Raw genomic sequence first — 15,606 nt, forward strand, 5'->3', positions numbered from 1 at the left:
CTAAGACCATGAATTGTACATGTTTCCCCCCGCCCTTTAGGGATGAAGCCAAAACACAACTTTCCTGATAAGAAAATGGGCAGATTTGAGGGCAAAAACCTACGAGTCCTCACAGGGAACTGCCTAGTCCGTAGAAACGTTTGTGGAAGAATTTCACCAGCCGGGATGCAAGTCCACAGCCTCTGTGCGCTGGCAAGGGCCGCCTCAGGACGCCTCTGGGTGCCACTGCTCCACACCGCGAGTGCCACCAGAATCCACAGTCCTAATTACTCCTTATTCACCCTGGCCAACAACCGCTGTCCCTCCTCACCAGAGCTCCCCACCGCAGCGCGCGGGCCAGAGGAGCACGCGCAGCTCCGCGGCCACAGCTGCCGGCTCACAAACTGCTGTGGAGAAGCTGCCACTAACCCGGGCTACAGAGAGCAGCACCTGAAAGGCCCTGTCTGGCACTACCAGAACGAAGGTGCTCAGACATCGCTACAGAAGCGGCTGAAATGAGCCCTGTCTGGGCTCCACACTCTAGTTGGCCTTAGGAAATGCCCATCGGCTCCTTCGCCTTCACGTCATCATTTAATTTCTCCCCCACACAAGGTTCGAGGAGGAGACAAGGCCAGTGCTGAGGGCCTGTGGCCGGCGGTGCGGCCTGCAGCGCAGCCCACGTGTGGTGTGGCGGCCCGCGGCGCCTCACACTGCCAAGTGCGCAGCCCCCTGCCCCGCGCAGCGCCAAAGGGCCTTTTCTGCACTCGCAAAGACACCGTTTGGTTTCTTGCAACATCAAGAGACTTAACCATTTTCAAATGCATGGTGGCTAGTGTTATTTTGCAGCTTTCCACTGGGCAAAAAGTAATACTGCTGCTTCGAGCTTCTCTGAACACTGTCTGCTTGGCAGTCAGTAGCAAACACCTTGGTCGAGGTGCAAAGCCTGAGCACGGGACTTCCATGAACAGCTCCACTTCAAACCAGCCACGGAAGCCACAGCACAGGTCATCTGAGCAGAGGGCTGGGGACTGGAAAGCTGCATGCACCAAGTATTTGGAAAAGCACCTCTTAGATTATAAATTGCATATTTTGGTTCAGAACATGAAAGCGATGTGTGCTTCAGAAGGGTTAAAATGGCCAATGGAATTAACCCCATTCTCCTCAAGTTCCAAGAGACACCAAACTACTCTTTTTGAGGCTGAATTTTATGTTCCAACCTTTGCCTACTCTTCCAGTGGGAGGAGTAGTTTGATGTCTTTGGCAAACAGCGCTCTGAAGAGGAATGAGACACTGGGACAGAGAGTGACCTATGGTAGCCAAATGTAAAAAGGCACGTATTCTGAAGGAGAGGCACCAGAGAAAGTTTGTTTTGACTTAATCCCGCAAAGGATCAGGAAAAAGAAAGTTGTGTAGCACTCATTTAACAAGTTACAATGCAAATGCTGAATGCCAGGGGTTAAATAGCGTATCAAACAGTTTCAGGTTACGTATTCCCTTTTGCACTAAATAAAAGCCATTAAAATATACAGGAATAAAATGCTCAGTTAGGGAGCTTTCTATGAAGCAAGAGACACAAATACAGTGGAAAGAATTGCACAAACCAGAAGTGTAATGACTTACATGTACAACCTTGGACTGACCCAACCTCAGAAACAGCATTTCCTATCACTTGGCATTATTCACGGTTGCTTGCTAAAGGGCCCTGTCATTTCAGAACAAACCTGACACTGCTGGCATGTGCACAGGCCTCTCCTTTATAGAAAGGTCGCTAATAATAGTGTCATCATAAGAATACACAGGAAGCAGAGACCACAAGGCCATGCAGCAATACGTACTTATACCCTACGGACCAAGTATTACAAGAACTCCTAATGTGTAGAGTTATCGTGGGGCTGCTAAGGAGCTCCTTGCTTTGACAGCTGGTCAAAATTAGAGACAGGTGTTACTGGTTCTAGAAATCCCCATGCTTAAGCAGGACGTTGGTGAAATGGAGAGCTGAGCTATCTGGGAGCTTTGGAAAGAAAGTGGAGGCAGTATGGAGCAATGAGGGGAGATTAAGGCAGATGTAGCAGAGGACTGGAAGCGTTTGCCTTTTTTTGGTAACAGCTGCTTGTCCACAGATATGATGCAGATGGCTGTCTGAGGTTTGCTAATACCTGATATCCTGGATAACACAGTAGTCAACACAAATTGTTCTAGGCTACAGCACCTTCTCACGAAGCAGATGCATATCTGACATCAAGAACAGAAGTAGCCTGGAGGGGAGGGGGGAGAGGGGAAGAAAAAGGAGACGTTTAGTTTAAAAACGCAGACACACACGCATTCCTGCATCTCCAAGCTTCACGCTAGACCTGAGGTACTGAAAGCAACAAGACAGACAGCCCTGGTACATGGTAGGGAATCAGAGCGGCTTCCCCTATTCTGATCCGCATGGGATTTGCTGGGAACATAAACAAGAATAAGGCCGGCGCTGAGGCTGCTATGTAATCAGCAATCTTGCCTTCCCCCTGCCTCAGAAAAAGGAACTGTGGCCACTTGCCATGAAAACATGCTGAAGGGGAAAGCCCAGAGCCTCAGAGGGCTGACGAAGCTCTTAGTGGGCTGGCGGCCAGCGGGCCCTGCCAGAGAAGAGTGCCCGGAGGGCTGCGTGTCGGCCCAGCTGCCGCGGCGGCGCAACCTCTGCGAGCAGCTCTCAGGAGCCGTCCCCATCCGTGGGGCTGGGCAGCTCAGCAGGGACCAGCAGGACCTGCGTGGAACTGCAGCCACACGCCACTTAGTCCACAGAAGTGCCCAAGAGGCAGCGGTCAGGCTGAGGCCTGCAGCGCGGTGCTCGTGCTATCCCGAGGCGGGAGCTCCCTAGCCAGAGTCACCCCAGGAGACGACATTTCTGCCCAACTTGCTCAGGCAGCAGCATGGCCCTGAGATCTCAGCTACGCAACATCCTTCCTCTTACAACTGTACAACGCACTATGGCTCAGCAGTTAAAATCCCCTCCGTGCTGCCAGCACCCTCCTCCCCCAGCGTGACACCACTTCAGTTCCTCCTGTCCAGAACAAGCCTCATGGAGAGCTGCACAGTGCACGGCGCTGATGTGAAGGAAAACATGGAAAGTCACGGCCAGCAGCTCCTGGCCGCCCTGCCCAGCTTCTCCGTTAGCCTGCCACATGCAGCAGGCTCTGAGCGGGGCCTGGCCCCCATCTGCCCGGCTCTGCAGGGCACTGTAACCTGCCTCCCTCCTGCAGCTCTGGCCGTCGCAGCCATTCCGGCTGGCTTCTCTTCTTGGCCCCCTTCCCAGCTCTCAGCTCAGGCCCAGGCCCACAACTCCTGTTCCAACAGCCCCTTGAGCACCAGCTCTGTGCTCCCCCACCTCCGCTCACCCTGCCTCCTCCTCCTCAGCCAGCACTTCATGGATCCTCACTACACCCAAGCGTTTGGCCACACCAGCAAACTCCAGTCCTGTTATGACCCCAACACTGGTTTCCCATCTCAAGTGAAGGTCCCTTTGACTGTAACTCCCAGGAGAAAGGGTTCATCTGAAGCCAGGAAGAATCTCTGAGGGCTCAGAGAGGAAGAAGTCTGCACTGCTGACCAACACCACTCTCTGCTGCTCACCAGAAAAGGCAATAACATTATCCAACTGTTTTTGAAATGGGTGGCTAGGTACTAGTATGACTGCTTCTTTGCTCCATCTCTCAAATCTGGAAAAATAGGGCAATTTAATCCTCTCCCTCTGCCCCAAAGCTTTTTTTCAGTTTAGTTTTGTTCACGTTTCACATCACTGGACCTAGTCTTCAAATACAGGTGTCTTTGAGGAATGTATCTCTAGGATTTGTGAAGCAACAAAGTTTACTCTCTGAATAGCCAACATAGCAATGCACAAGTGAATCAACTCACAGAAACACACAGTTCAGAAATCTTACAGGGAACAACCTGTAGTCCATTAGAGAACAGAATTCACCTTTTGCTCTTGAGTGTGCTTGCATTTGACAAGATGCAGCTTTTGTGCCAAGCCAGCTAATGAAATTAGGCCAAAGGGAGCCCCAAGATCAGATGTTTTCACATGCAAACCTCTGGCTGGGCTTTTCTTTTGCAACACCATATTAATATTACATTTTTTTTTGTAAATTCCACATTTAAATACTCTGCAGGCTCTTAGTTAACTTTAAACATACATGGTCTTTGGAGAAGCATTCTCAGGGAACTTCCTTCAAGAAGGAGAGCAGAAAAGCCTGTGCCGAGACTTTCTGCCTTCGTAGAAACCATTGTAATTCAAGGAAACTCTGCCTCTAGGCAATTCTAGGGTGAACAGTTGCATACACTTGCCTTGTTTGTAAGCTTTCTTCCCTTCCCTTAAGTAAAGCCATTCCCTAACCACAAATGAAAGAAGGAGCTTTGCCTCAGAAGTCTGAGGTCTCTCAGAGCCAAACCTAGAACAGCTTGGAGAACTGAGTGCAGGGAAAGCATCCGACTGAGATAAAAACCTGTGTTTCAGCGGTAAAAGGCATGAAAATGTCCATGTGCTGATGAGATACTATCAGAGGCTGCAAATTAAGTGTTCTCTTCCCACTTTCATTTATGCCTGGAATTCCCAAAGTCGGCTCTGGGATCTGTATATCCAGAGGAAGTGAAATAAATAAAATGAAAATATATTGGAGCGTATTTTGTAAGTAAAAACAGGCTGATTGAAGACTGTGAAAAATGGCTTTTGCAAGTAGTCTGTACATCTGAGCTAAGCTCAGATTGGGAATTTTTGGTGGCTTTTAAATTGGATTTACCTCATCTTCTTCTTCTGACATTTTAGTGGAATTATCGGGGGATTTTACAGGCTTCTGGCTGTTGGTTCCATTCGTCTCCTCTTTGCCGTGCTCTGCCTCCCACTCCTGTAGAACTTCATCTATGTTGAAGCGACGACGGTAATTTACAAAAAAGTTTTTCACTTGCACCACAGATTTGTTTCCAATCACATCAGAGATTGCTTGAAAGTCTCGGCCATATTTCCTGATTGCTGAAAGGAACAAAAACAAAACAAAAGCAGAGTGATATTTCCACAAAGACCACAGACTCAAATCACAGCATGAAGATCTAAAGCTAAACTGCACAGATTCAAGCCTCTCTGAATAAAGTAGCAAGAAGATATAAATTGGACATGAGACACTAATATTAGTTTCAGAGAAGAGAAGTGAAGATACGCAGAACCAAATCTAGAAGAGCTGGGTAGGATGAGACAAGCAGGAAAATAGCAAACCTGCCTGCATGTCTTGAAAATTTACCCTAGCAAAGAGTGTTACAGTAACCCCCAAGGTTTCACTTGCTAAAACTTTAGACAACCAAAAATTATGTGCAAATACTCAAGGTGCTATTTACATTGCAGAGGGTTGGAAGCATTATTTTCTTGTTCAGTTCCTTTGGGCATTAATATCGAGCAATGTCAAAAACCTTCAGTAGCCACTGAAGGGAAATACTGCTCTGAAATGAGACTTGTAGTTACATACCTTGCACAGCAAGAAGTTGCTCATCCGTGGTCCAACGTGCATTGAATTTCTGAGTGACCTAGATGTAAAAAAATAGATAATTTGCATAAGCAACAATTTGCACTTGCATCTGAGTTCATAAAAATCTCATGACAACACAACAAGGAATTAACTGCTAGTCAAACCTTATCTTTTTTTTTTTTAGTAGTAAATGTTTTTAAAGAACTGTGTGGGGCATCAAGTCAGTTAACTGTGAAAGACACTAAGTCTGTAAGTTACTGGAGATACAAAAAGATAGGAAACGGTTTGAGCAGATGATCCAGAGCCACAAACTCTCCAGAAGTACCTGCTTGCTTTTATCACAGACACCTTCTGTAATCTTGGTCAAGTTATTTCCAGGCTAAAGTGCCAGATTTGGAAGGAAAACAGGAAAAGCACTAAGTGCCAAGAGAAAGACAGGCCATTAACATCTATCCAACACTTCTTAGTATTTAGAGCCCAATGTTGACTTCTCTCACAGGGACATTTGGATACAGCATTCCAAAAAGAACATGGTATGCCTGGGTTACCAACATCTCTGTTAGAAACTGATTTCCCAAGTTAAACATTTCATTGTTGCTTACTTCTCACCTCCCATCTCTGTTCCATAATGCAATTCCAGTGCATATGGCAATTGCCTGCATTCGCACTATGACAACTAATAGCATCCTGGTTCTAGTTACTAGCGAAAGAAACAGCACTGATATGTCAACACAGATTAGCAAATATCATCACAGCAAGAAAGGTCAGGAAATGGTCCTACCTCTGGGAGTCTGTATTGTTCTATCCCACCTTCAAGTTTTTCTTTGAGAGCGCTGTTTGTCTGCTTGATATTCTGAATCTGAAAATAAAATTTCATCTCTTTAACAAAGATAAAAATCTCTCAACTAGCCTTCTCCTAGCAGCCCTGGCAAGAACCCCGCAAACTCTGCATTCCAGTTCTCCTTACAGCATTTTTTTTCCCCTAAAGAAATTTTTATACGGTAATAAAAGAATGTAAAAACAGCTGGGACATCAAGAGACCCATAAATTTATTCTATTCTGTCTGCAAGTCATTTGGATCAGGAACTGCCCCAGCTTTCAGGTCTGTATAGTGCTTAGTACAAGAAGGAAGGACCTTCTCATGGCAAGTAATGAATCAAGGCTGCTGGAGAGCTTCTCCCAGAGCTCCAAGGAGGTGGCTTCAGGCCAAAATACCAATTCTATTAAGTTTAATAAAGAGCTTCAGCCAGAACTCTGCTTTAAAAAAACAGTTAAAAATGTTCAGATCTAGGAAACAGATTCAAATACTAAACCTCATTTTACTAGCAGATGTTTGAATAAACTTTTGTCTGTAACTGTTTCAAAGACAGATCCATCAGAGATGTAAAAGCTACACAGGAAAGTTTGTATGATGCCTGTCTAGGAAAGAAGAAAAACCCACACATCAAAACTTCACACAGAAAACCCGTGAAGTTACAAATGCTAAGATGCAATTAAAAACAAACATTCAATGAAAACCCAGTGGTCACCTCACTATGCCCTAGCTGGCACTCTGCTCATGCATAACCTCAACAGGGACCTGGAATCAAATGGCTATAGGAAAGGCTAGGAAAAAAACCCAGACAATAATGGTGGAAGCACTGCTACGTGCTCCCTGCGAGAGCTCCGCATCTTCCAACAGCAGCGTACGAAAAGGTAAATGAGATGCTGCACATGGAGAGCAGACACTGCTGAAACCAAGGCCATCTGAAGGAAGTTCACAGGCAAAATATGAGGAATTCCAGACTGCAGGGCACATAGACAGCCAAACAACCAACACTCCTTCAGAAGAGTCAGCAGCTTCTTGGACACACAGATCTGAGCTACAGGACTTTTTCCTCACTTCACTGTGGGTAGAAGGCAGGCTCCCACAGAACTAAAACGTAACAAAAGTAAAGCAAGGGCTGTGATAACTGATAGCACAAGGCTGACGGCCTGTTAATTAAGCTACATAACGATAAGGATCGTCACAATCAAGCTGAATCCCTGAGGATGCTGCAGACTGTGACAGATGCCACCACCTGAGCTAACAAACAGAGTTATCCTTGAGCTCTCCCATCTGTACCTGTCGTTTGATTGAGACTAACTCCATGTCCAGTTGTCTGAGTACAGTCGTAGCAGCTGTTGCATTGGCAGAAACGGCCTCTACATCTTCTTGGGAAAGGAACATTCCTTTGGGAGGTTTCCTCTTCGCTCTGTTCTTGGCCTGTGTACTGTGCTTTTCTTTCTTCACCTGAGGAACAGTTTCAGCGGGCGGCACCTGGGAAATAGCAGTTATTTTACAAAATGCACAGTGTGTTTTAGGTGACCAAGAAACACAGCATTAAATCATGCTGTGGGTACTCTTCTCAGCAGCCCTGCAATGATCGAGAGATCCAATTCTGCATTCCTAAATCACTTCAGAAACCAGGGTCTACACTGAGACTAGTGAGATGCTTTAATTGCCCATCTTCAGCCATCCCCAAAGCTGGAAGAATGTAAAAGGTGGCTTGCAAATGGGAAGACACTTTCTTGGTCTAGGCAGCACGTCATGGAAACACTGTATTCTACAAACCTGCTTCCTTCCAGGCAGCTTTTAACATTTACAGAGATACTGGCTGCTTTTCCAGCCCATTTTCATTTCTGTAACAGATGCCTGATGTTCACTCTGTTAAATATTCTAGTAATTTGCAAACACTCCAAGACCCCTTTTCTTGATTTCATCACCCAGTCTCATCACAGTTTAAATGAACATCAGAAAGAAGCAAAACAGAGTTTGGAGGCAGGGGAGGAACACAACTAGAAAGATGACAGAGACTCACTCCTCTCTGAATTGGAGGGGGATATTTTAAGGGTAAAGATGAAGGAGTTAGATGACTACGAAGTAATTCTTAGATCATTATATGGTTTCTTGGGAACTGCTAGGTTTCCTTGCATAGCACTGACAGATATATAGCTGTTCCATTAAACTGATGCAGCTTTGCCCCCAAAAATTCAAGTTTCTCACAAAAGGGAATATTTCACACACCACTCATTATTTTCATGGCTCTTTTTAAAGCAAAGAGTGAGGCACACAGCTCTAGCAGATATATTAGCTAAGATTCACTATGGATGCTTCCAAGAGCACATATAATTCTCTTTAATACCAAAACATCTCTTCCAGAAGTTACTTTCAGTAAGCAACTCATACCCCAAATTAATTTATTATCCAGCAGCTGGCACATTGCCAAGAACACAAACGAGGAGGTGGGGGAGCAGAAGCAGAAAGGGGCGGCTACATGTAAAATCCCGTGCCTGATCGCTGCCAGCTTCAACGCCCTGCCTTCCCCTGGTTTTATTGTTTCCCTCCTCATCTGCAGCTACGCGTAGTTTGGTTTCTCCGCAGTTTGCAACATTTGCATTAAAGCACACAGGAGGTGCTGCACAAAATCCCAAGCTACAGCTATGGACCGAGGCTCCAGGGGCTCAGCGCCCAGGCTGGCCAGGAGCAGTAACGTGGACGCTTGTCTCTCTCAGCTTTCTTCCCTGTTAGTGCACAGGGCTCTGCGAGAAGCAGCGCCTAGGGCAAGCCCAGGAGCAAGGAGCAGCTATTACTGCTGCGGGCCGGAGACCTGACTCCTCGCAGTGGCATGGGCAGCAGCAGGAACCAGACGGGTTTCGCTCTGAACAAGCCAGGCGAGCTCTGCACTCTGCTTCTGAAGCAAGCGCTTTGATGGCTGAGCCAGGTAAATTATTCAGCAAGGAGAGACATTTCAGATTTATTCCTATTTCATCTACATAGAGAATGGCGCAGCACCGCCCCGCAGGCAGGCTGGGGCTGCCGGGCGACACGCACATGAGGCCTGCGCTGAGACGGCCCCGGCAGCTCGACACCGGCTCGAGCGAAGGCCGCGTCCGAGGGCTGCTCTGCCGAGCTCGGAGAACGGGCAGCGAGTCCCAACAAGCGGCCCCAGCTCCAGCAGGAGGGACTTGGGCAGCTCAAGTGTCTCTAATCCCCAGCGACATCGCTCAGGCTCTGAGATTTTCAGGTCTGCTCTATGCGGAAACTTTTGCCTTCCTGGCTGCCCAGATAGCCCTGTAGAATTAAAATGCCAATCCAGGGCTTCAGCAGTGCTTTTTCTGTTTATTTAGATAACAACATTGCTATCCAGAGCATTTTAATGGTACAAACCTCTTTCCACACAAACAAGGCCCCTTCCTAAGGCTTCACAGTTTAGAAAAGAAGAATTAAATCATGCAGCAACACAGAGTTTTCACTGACAGACCTTGGTATCATGGAGTCACTATCTGAAGAAACCTGAATAGCTACTAACATTGGAAGTACTAAAAATAAGGAAGACTACCCCCTGCCCCCCCTCCAATGATCCCCAAAAGAGGAAACACAGACAAGAGGTTTCAGATGCTCCATGTCCCAGCATTGCCCAGTAAGTCACACAGTGACTGCAGGTCTCAGAGCCAGGGAGCCCTTCTCAGGACAAGGAGTCTCCCTACGGCTTTGGGCCTGGGCTAGCAGCACATCAGCAGCACTGCAAATCTGAGTCATTAAAAGAATTGCACTGATTCGAAGGAACTTATCCCTCTCCTGGACTCCTGCACTCTCTCTGGAGGGATTTTCAATCAGCCCCAGGCTCAAGTACTGCAAAATCAAATCTAATTAGCTCTGCACAGGCTACACTGGTTGCCAGCTTCATTTTACCCTCCAGTGCGACTGCTGCCCAGAAGAGCCCCCGCGGGCAGCTTCCCACGGCAAAGGCAGCGCGGGGCAGCTCGCGCGGGCTGCGGAGCGCGCAGCCACCCGTGACAGCGCGCGAGGGAGGGAAGAGAGCATCCTCCCCGCAACACTGCGGAAAAAGAAGTGTCCTGATGGCAGCTATCTGCCCTCTGCTCTGGCCTTGCAACAGATAGCGCAAAGTCTGCAGAGCCCCTTCCCACGCTGGGCTTGCGGCAGAAGAGGCAATGGAAGAAGTCACTGACAAAGGGCATCAGTAAGAGCTCTCTTAGAGATGCAAGTTTTCAAAGGGCTTAGGGTGAAAGCCTCGCACTATTTTTTTTATTAATATACTGGGAAAGGAGAATAGAGCATTAATTATTTACGAGGCACAGTGGAGAGCCGCGCGCGCCGCAGCTTCGCCGGGACAGCCGCCTTCCCACGGAGGTGCTGCTGGGGCTGCCGAGCGCCCGGCCTCGTGCGAGGGGACCGTGGGGCCAGCCCCGCGCGGCCCCCAGCCGCTCACCCCGGGGGCACGTGTCCTCCGGCCACGCTCCAGGAGGGCTAGAGAGCACTGCGGTACGCGCGGCACACGGACCAGAACGCTGTGGTTTAGCCTTTCTTTTTGCCCCATTCAAAATAATTTGTTAGAGGAATTATCGTTGCTGACAGGGACCAGTAATAAAAGCTGCTCTAAGCCCTTGTTTTTGCCTGTTGAGCAATAACAGCCTACGATAGGTGTTGTGGTGTTGGTTGTTTCTACATAAAGCCTTAAAATTAATATATATACACAGATTTATATATCTCTGAAGCTGAGAATGACATAGCCGAGAGACAGTAGGCTATGAGGAAGCAGGAGAGGGAGCTGCTTCAAGGACAGAGGCCTTAGGGCAAACTTCCCGTAGCAGCCACTCGCATTCGAACCCTCGTTGCTGCTGCCGCGTCCAGGGATTTTGTTCAGGAGCAGGGAACCTGCAAGCTCTGCTCATGACAGTACTCTCTGCGCCTCCCTGCTGAGCACCACGGACTAAGTTTTCAAAGGTGCCCATTAGATTCTGTGGCACGATTTTCATCCCAAGCAGTGGTCTCATTTATAAAGAAGTATTTGAAATGAATTGCAAGCATTATGTTTTAAATGCACAAAATATTCTGCACATAACAAGGTAAAACCTCTCCAGCAGGCAATAACAAACAGGTCAAAAAACAAGTTTCTCTCTCACTGTTCACTACTGCAGTTACAATCCTGGTGCTGCTGAAATCCCCACTGCTGATGTTGAGGATTTCAAGAGATCATGAACCTGCCTTAGAGTCCATGGCTGCAGACAAGCATGAGAGCACTCAGACTGCTCTACCTGGAGGTTTAGTTTTAGTTTAAATACATGTCCCCTCAACCACAGGTTTGTAGGTGATTTTACTCCATTCCAGTGCTCAGTCAGCTTGACTTAAACCAGCACTGAAGGTGGCTGGGGCTAACGCAGCTAACCTTGAACCCGAAAGAGGGGAACACACAATCACATAACACATTTTCATGTGATGGTAAAGTCAGAAATTTTCTTAGCTTCATCCATAATAACTTATGTCTATACTTGTCTTGATCTAATAAGAATTCTGAAGACAATTCTTCTTTTCCCAGATGACAACTACACAAAGCACAAAAAGAAAATTAGGTATTGTCAGCTTCTACATGAAGTAGTTAGTAAGTAAACACTTTCATTTGTATAGTCAAAAAAAAAAAAAAAGAAGATACCTCCTTTTTGCTCTCCTTGTTTTGTTCAACTTCAATATCAATAGGATTATTTCCATTTGTTTCTTCCATTTCATCCTCACTGGAAGACAAAAGCAAGCACTACTGTATTATTTTGTGAGGCTGTTTTGCTGTAAATAGCCTGCTGAATGAAATGCATTGATGCAATCAAAAGTCCAACAGCTTTGCTTTGGAGTTTTTCACTTTTGTCTTTAAAGAATCAAGTACTTCTTAATTATAAATACATTAGGGACCATTTCCTGTAAAAGCTTTGACATAAACTTTTAAGAGGTGTATTTAGGCAAAATATGCCTGCTCAAATGAAGGCAAGATACATACAATCAATTACACAGATCATCTTTTAAAGAAAACTGGACACTGAGCATTTAACTTGAGGCAAACCCAAACAGACACAAAGACTCAGAACTACAGCAAGGAGCTCTGACAAGGGTTTCATTCAGCTTCTTAACATTTAGCAAAGGAGACGTGCATAAGATGAGCTCCATCAGGAGCAAGCGTAAAAAGTGTTTATCAGGCACATAATCTCATATTTAACTCTCCTCTGAAAAAAGAAAGAGGTATCAGTAACATAATAGTGGGCATGCAATTCAGGCTGTACTGAAAGTGACCTTGGCACACCTGGCCAGTTTGGCTTTATTGGAATTTTAATCAGACATTAAATCAAATATATTTTCATATACACCGTTTAGAAATTTTGTAGTGTACACAGCTAAAGTTAATTGCGCCATTTGGGATCGTGCCCAGAAAATGAAGGAATAACCTGATCTGATCAAAGCTTTTTTTTTTTAATGAGTTATTAAATACAAATTAAATCTATTTTGTTACTTCAAACTTCACAGCATGGGATAAGGAGCTGCAGCTGCCTGGGGTATGTCCCAGCAGCGCAGGGCAGCGCTGGAGCCAGCCCGACGCCTGCCCTGAGGAGCAGGCTCGAGGGCAGCTGCAGAGACAGGCGCTGCTGAGAGCACCTTGCTTGTGACACCGCGCACAGGCCTGCCCCAGCAACACCGTGCAGATGTCCCCCAAGCAGCGCTGCAGGGTGGCCTCAGTGACATCCCTCTTTAGCACCTGGACGAGCCCATCCTGCCCTCCCAAGCTGCCTGGCCTGCCAGCTGTTTGTTTGTGCTATCGTGAGACTGGAACCTCACAGGCACTTGCTGTGGAGTTACGTAAAGTCCCTCACATGCATCTAAGAACAGCTACCGAGAACCCGGTCCCAATGCACGGGGAGTTATTTTAGTGGCAAGCTGAGGGTTAGGGAATTTCCCTGTCCAGCCACAGCAGACAGAGCAGCACCTGAGTGCGATACCTCAGACTGCTGCCTCTATCAGTCTTGTCTCCAGAACAGCAACCTTGTATTTTCACCTGGGTTCAAGTTTCTGCCTTTCTTTGAAGGCCAAACAGCCTTGCATTTATGGTGGAGCTTGTAGTTTGCTCCTGTACTGTAGCAAATTCCCCAGATACAAGATAGATCAGAATGTCTCTTGTTTTTTTTTTTTTCCACCAGTTTTCTAACTGATGACTTGAGCACATTTTCCAAGTTCTGCAAATGCCCTTGGCACAGCATGACCCCAGAAGTCAGGCACTCCAACCTCAGCCAGCTTTGCTCCTGCACCCCGCATGCGTGCACTGACAAACCCCTGGGGCAGGGGCTTTCACTACTCCCCATGATGCAGGAGAAGAGAAAAATCAAACATCAAGGTTATAAAGGTCTCATGTTAAACTCGCTGCAGACGTAAAGCAAACCATGCATCTTCAATTCAACTGCCTTCTGCAAAGGCTACAAAAAAAGCACATGGCCATCCATTCAGTTCCCTCCCAGTCACCTCTTAGCCCGAGGTGCTGCTTACCCCGGCAAACAGCAGTGTGTACCAGAGGTATATTTCCAGATTGCAATAACTTCATTTATAAACACAGAACAAGATTAGAGAGGTAGTATTAAAAGATCCTGAACTGCAGAGTATGAGACAAATATATTCCTTATCAGTGATTTTATTTTCTCCTCATAAATCAGTAGGAAAAAGAAAACAAACAAACAAGCAGGATGGGGAGAGGAAAACCAAGACAGTCTTTGCAGAGAAGGGTAAAGAACACGAAAGAAACTCAGGTAAAAGAAAGCCACATAAATAATGGATAAATTGGCTGGTGGTATTCTCCAGGGCCCTGCCCGTTCAGCAAGCACTGCTGCTCTAGCAGAGGTGGGAGAGGTTGAGTGAGTCACCAGCATAGTGTGGCTCAACCCTGGAAACGCTCCCTCTTCCCCCTTCCTGAACGGGCCTCGGTCACAGGGCCCTGGAGCCAGCGTACGGCTCCCTGGGAAGGGCTCGAGCACCAGCTCCTCTGATGGAAAAGCTTGTGCAAAACTTAGCCCAGGTACGCGAGGAGTCTTTCAAAGCCAGGCACACCTCAAAATTGGGCAAGTTTGGACTGCAAAGGCCAACTGTCTTCACAGGGCGGGCTGTGAAGACACCTGAAATAAAAGGACGGGCTTGCTGCCGTTTAGAGGTTCTTTTCATAGACCTGAGGCCACCATATTTGAGGCCCTCTGAGCTCCAAAACTGGCCAAGTCACCTGGTAGCAGCTCTAACTGCACTGATATTCCTAGCAATACATGGTTTGGCTCACCTTCTCACAGGGCATGGACGGGTTCTCCCAAGCAGGAGCTTGCAGTCTAAGTTGCACAAGCTGGAGTTTAGCTCATCTGCTGATGCTCTGTGGAGAGGGACCTCCTGAAGGCCACCCCACCCAAATCCTTAAGCGGCCTGCACCCCTATGGAGAGCTCTGCCGGAGTGCTTACTCATCCAGAGTCCTTTCCGCTTCCCCCGGTCACTCCAAGAAATAGCCTAACTTGATCTCTGAACAGGGAATAGAGCTTGGCCTGAAACCTTCTACTGCTGAGAGCTTTCTGTGTGCGCAGGGTAGGGAAGAGGGGTCGTGCCTGTGCATGGGCCTCTGGCGCTGCTCAGGAGCCTGTCACCCCAGGGACATGTGTCATTCTGCTGAGCATCACATGGAGGAAAGTAAAGGCAGATTTCTAGTTTTTATAACTTCCTTTTACTCTCCTGCTCATCATTTTTTCTGGCTCTGTTGACAACACTGTGAAACAACTTGTAGACTTTGGCTTAATTCCATTTCCTCCACCTTCAAGCAGTATCAGAGGAAAAGTACCCGGAGTGATGGGCTGGGGACCACCGCATCAGAGGGGCAATCAGGAACTGCACAGCACTGAAGAAAGGAGCACACCTAATTGCTGACATTTCTTTTGGTTTTAAGCAAAGCAAAACATGCACAGCAGGAAAGAGAGGGGTGGGGAAAACAGGTGTGGCACCAGGAAACATTTGGAGGAAAACCCTGCACTCGTTTTCTTACAGACTAACAGGAATCTGAAATATTCAGATATTCTGAGGAAATCAGTATGCGTCAATACACAGCCTTTCTGCTTGCAAACCTACCTTTCCTCACGTTCCCTTTTTTGTTTACGAGCATGACGGTCCATCACGCTAGTTTTAGTCCTTGTCTTCTTCCAGGAGTAGTAAAATTTCACCAGGCTGGCTATTGATTTGTCAGGAAGCTGTAAATTAAACATGTATCCTTTTATATGTTTATATGTAAAGTATCCCCAGGATTTCACACACAATTGGTC

At 47.0% G+C, this 15,606-nt stretch overlaps 1 protein-coding gene across 2 annotated transcripts in view; it reads right to left on the minus strand.

Moving 5' to 3' along the window:
* Positions 1–787: 787 nt before the first annotated feature.
* RCOR1 (REST corepressor 1) overlaps positions 788–15,606 on the minus strand; it is a 74,202-nt gene continuing 59,383 nt past the window's right edge. Inside the window, exons 6-12 of one of the 2 annotated variants that reach the window (XM_088539662.1) lie at positions 15,416–15,534; positions 11,945–12,023; positions 7,576–7,770; positions 6,253–6,330; positions 5,472–5,529; positions 4,755–4,984; positions 788–2,234 (exon numbers count right to left, since the gene is read on the minus strand). In XM_088539662.1, coding sequence (XP_088395788.1) covers positions 2,193–2,234; positions 4,755–4,984; positions 5,472–5,529; positions 6,253–6,330; positions 7,576–7,770; positions 11,945–12,023; positions 15,416–15,534 — 801 coding nt within the window. In that variant the 3' untranslated portion in view covers positions 788–2,192. Of the gene's footprint in view, positions 2,235–3,937; positions 4,985–5,471; positions 5,530–6,252; positions 6,331–7,575; positions 7,771–11,944; positions 12,024–15,415; positions 15,535–15,606 lie in introns of both variants that reach the window. The other variant, XR_015914391.1, reaches the window with a different exon arrangement.

This window comes from Tinamus guttatus, unplaced genomic scaffold (genome assembly GCF_059628265.1).
Source record: "Tinamus guttatus ecotype Peru unplaced genomic scaffold, ASM5962826v1 Tinamus_guttatus_pri_ptg000048l, whole genome shotgun sequence".
In the NCBI taxonomy this organism is placed as follows: domain Eukaryota; kingdom Metazoa; phylum Chordata; class Aves; order Tinamiformes; family Tinamidae; genus Tinamus; species Tinamus guttatus.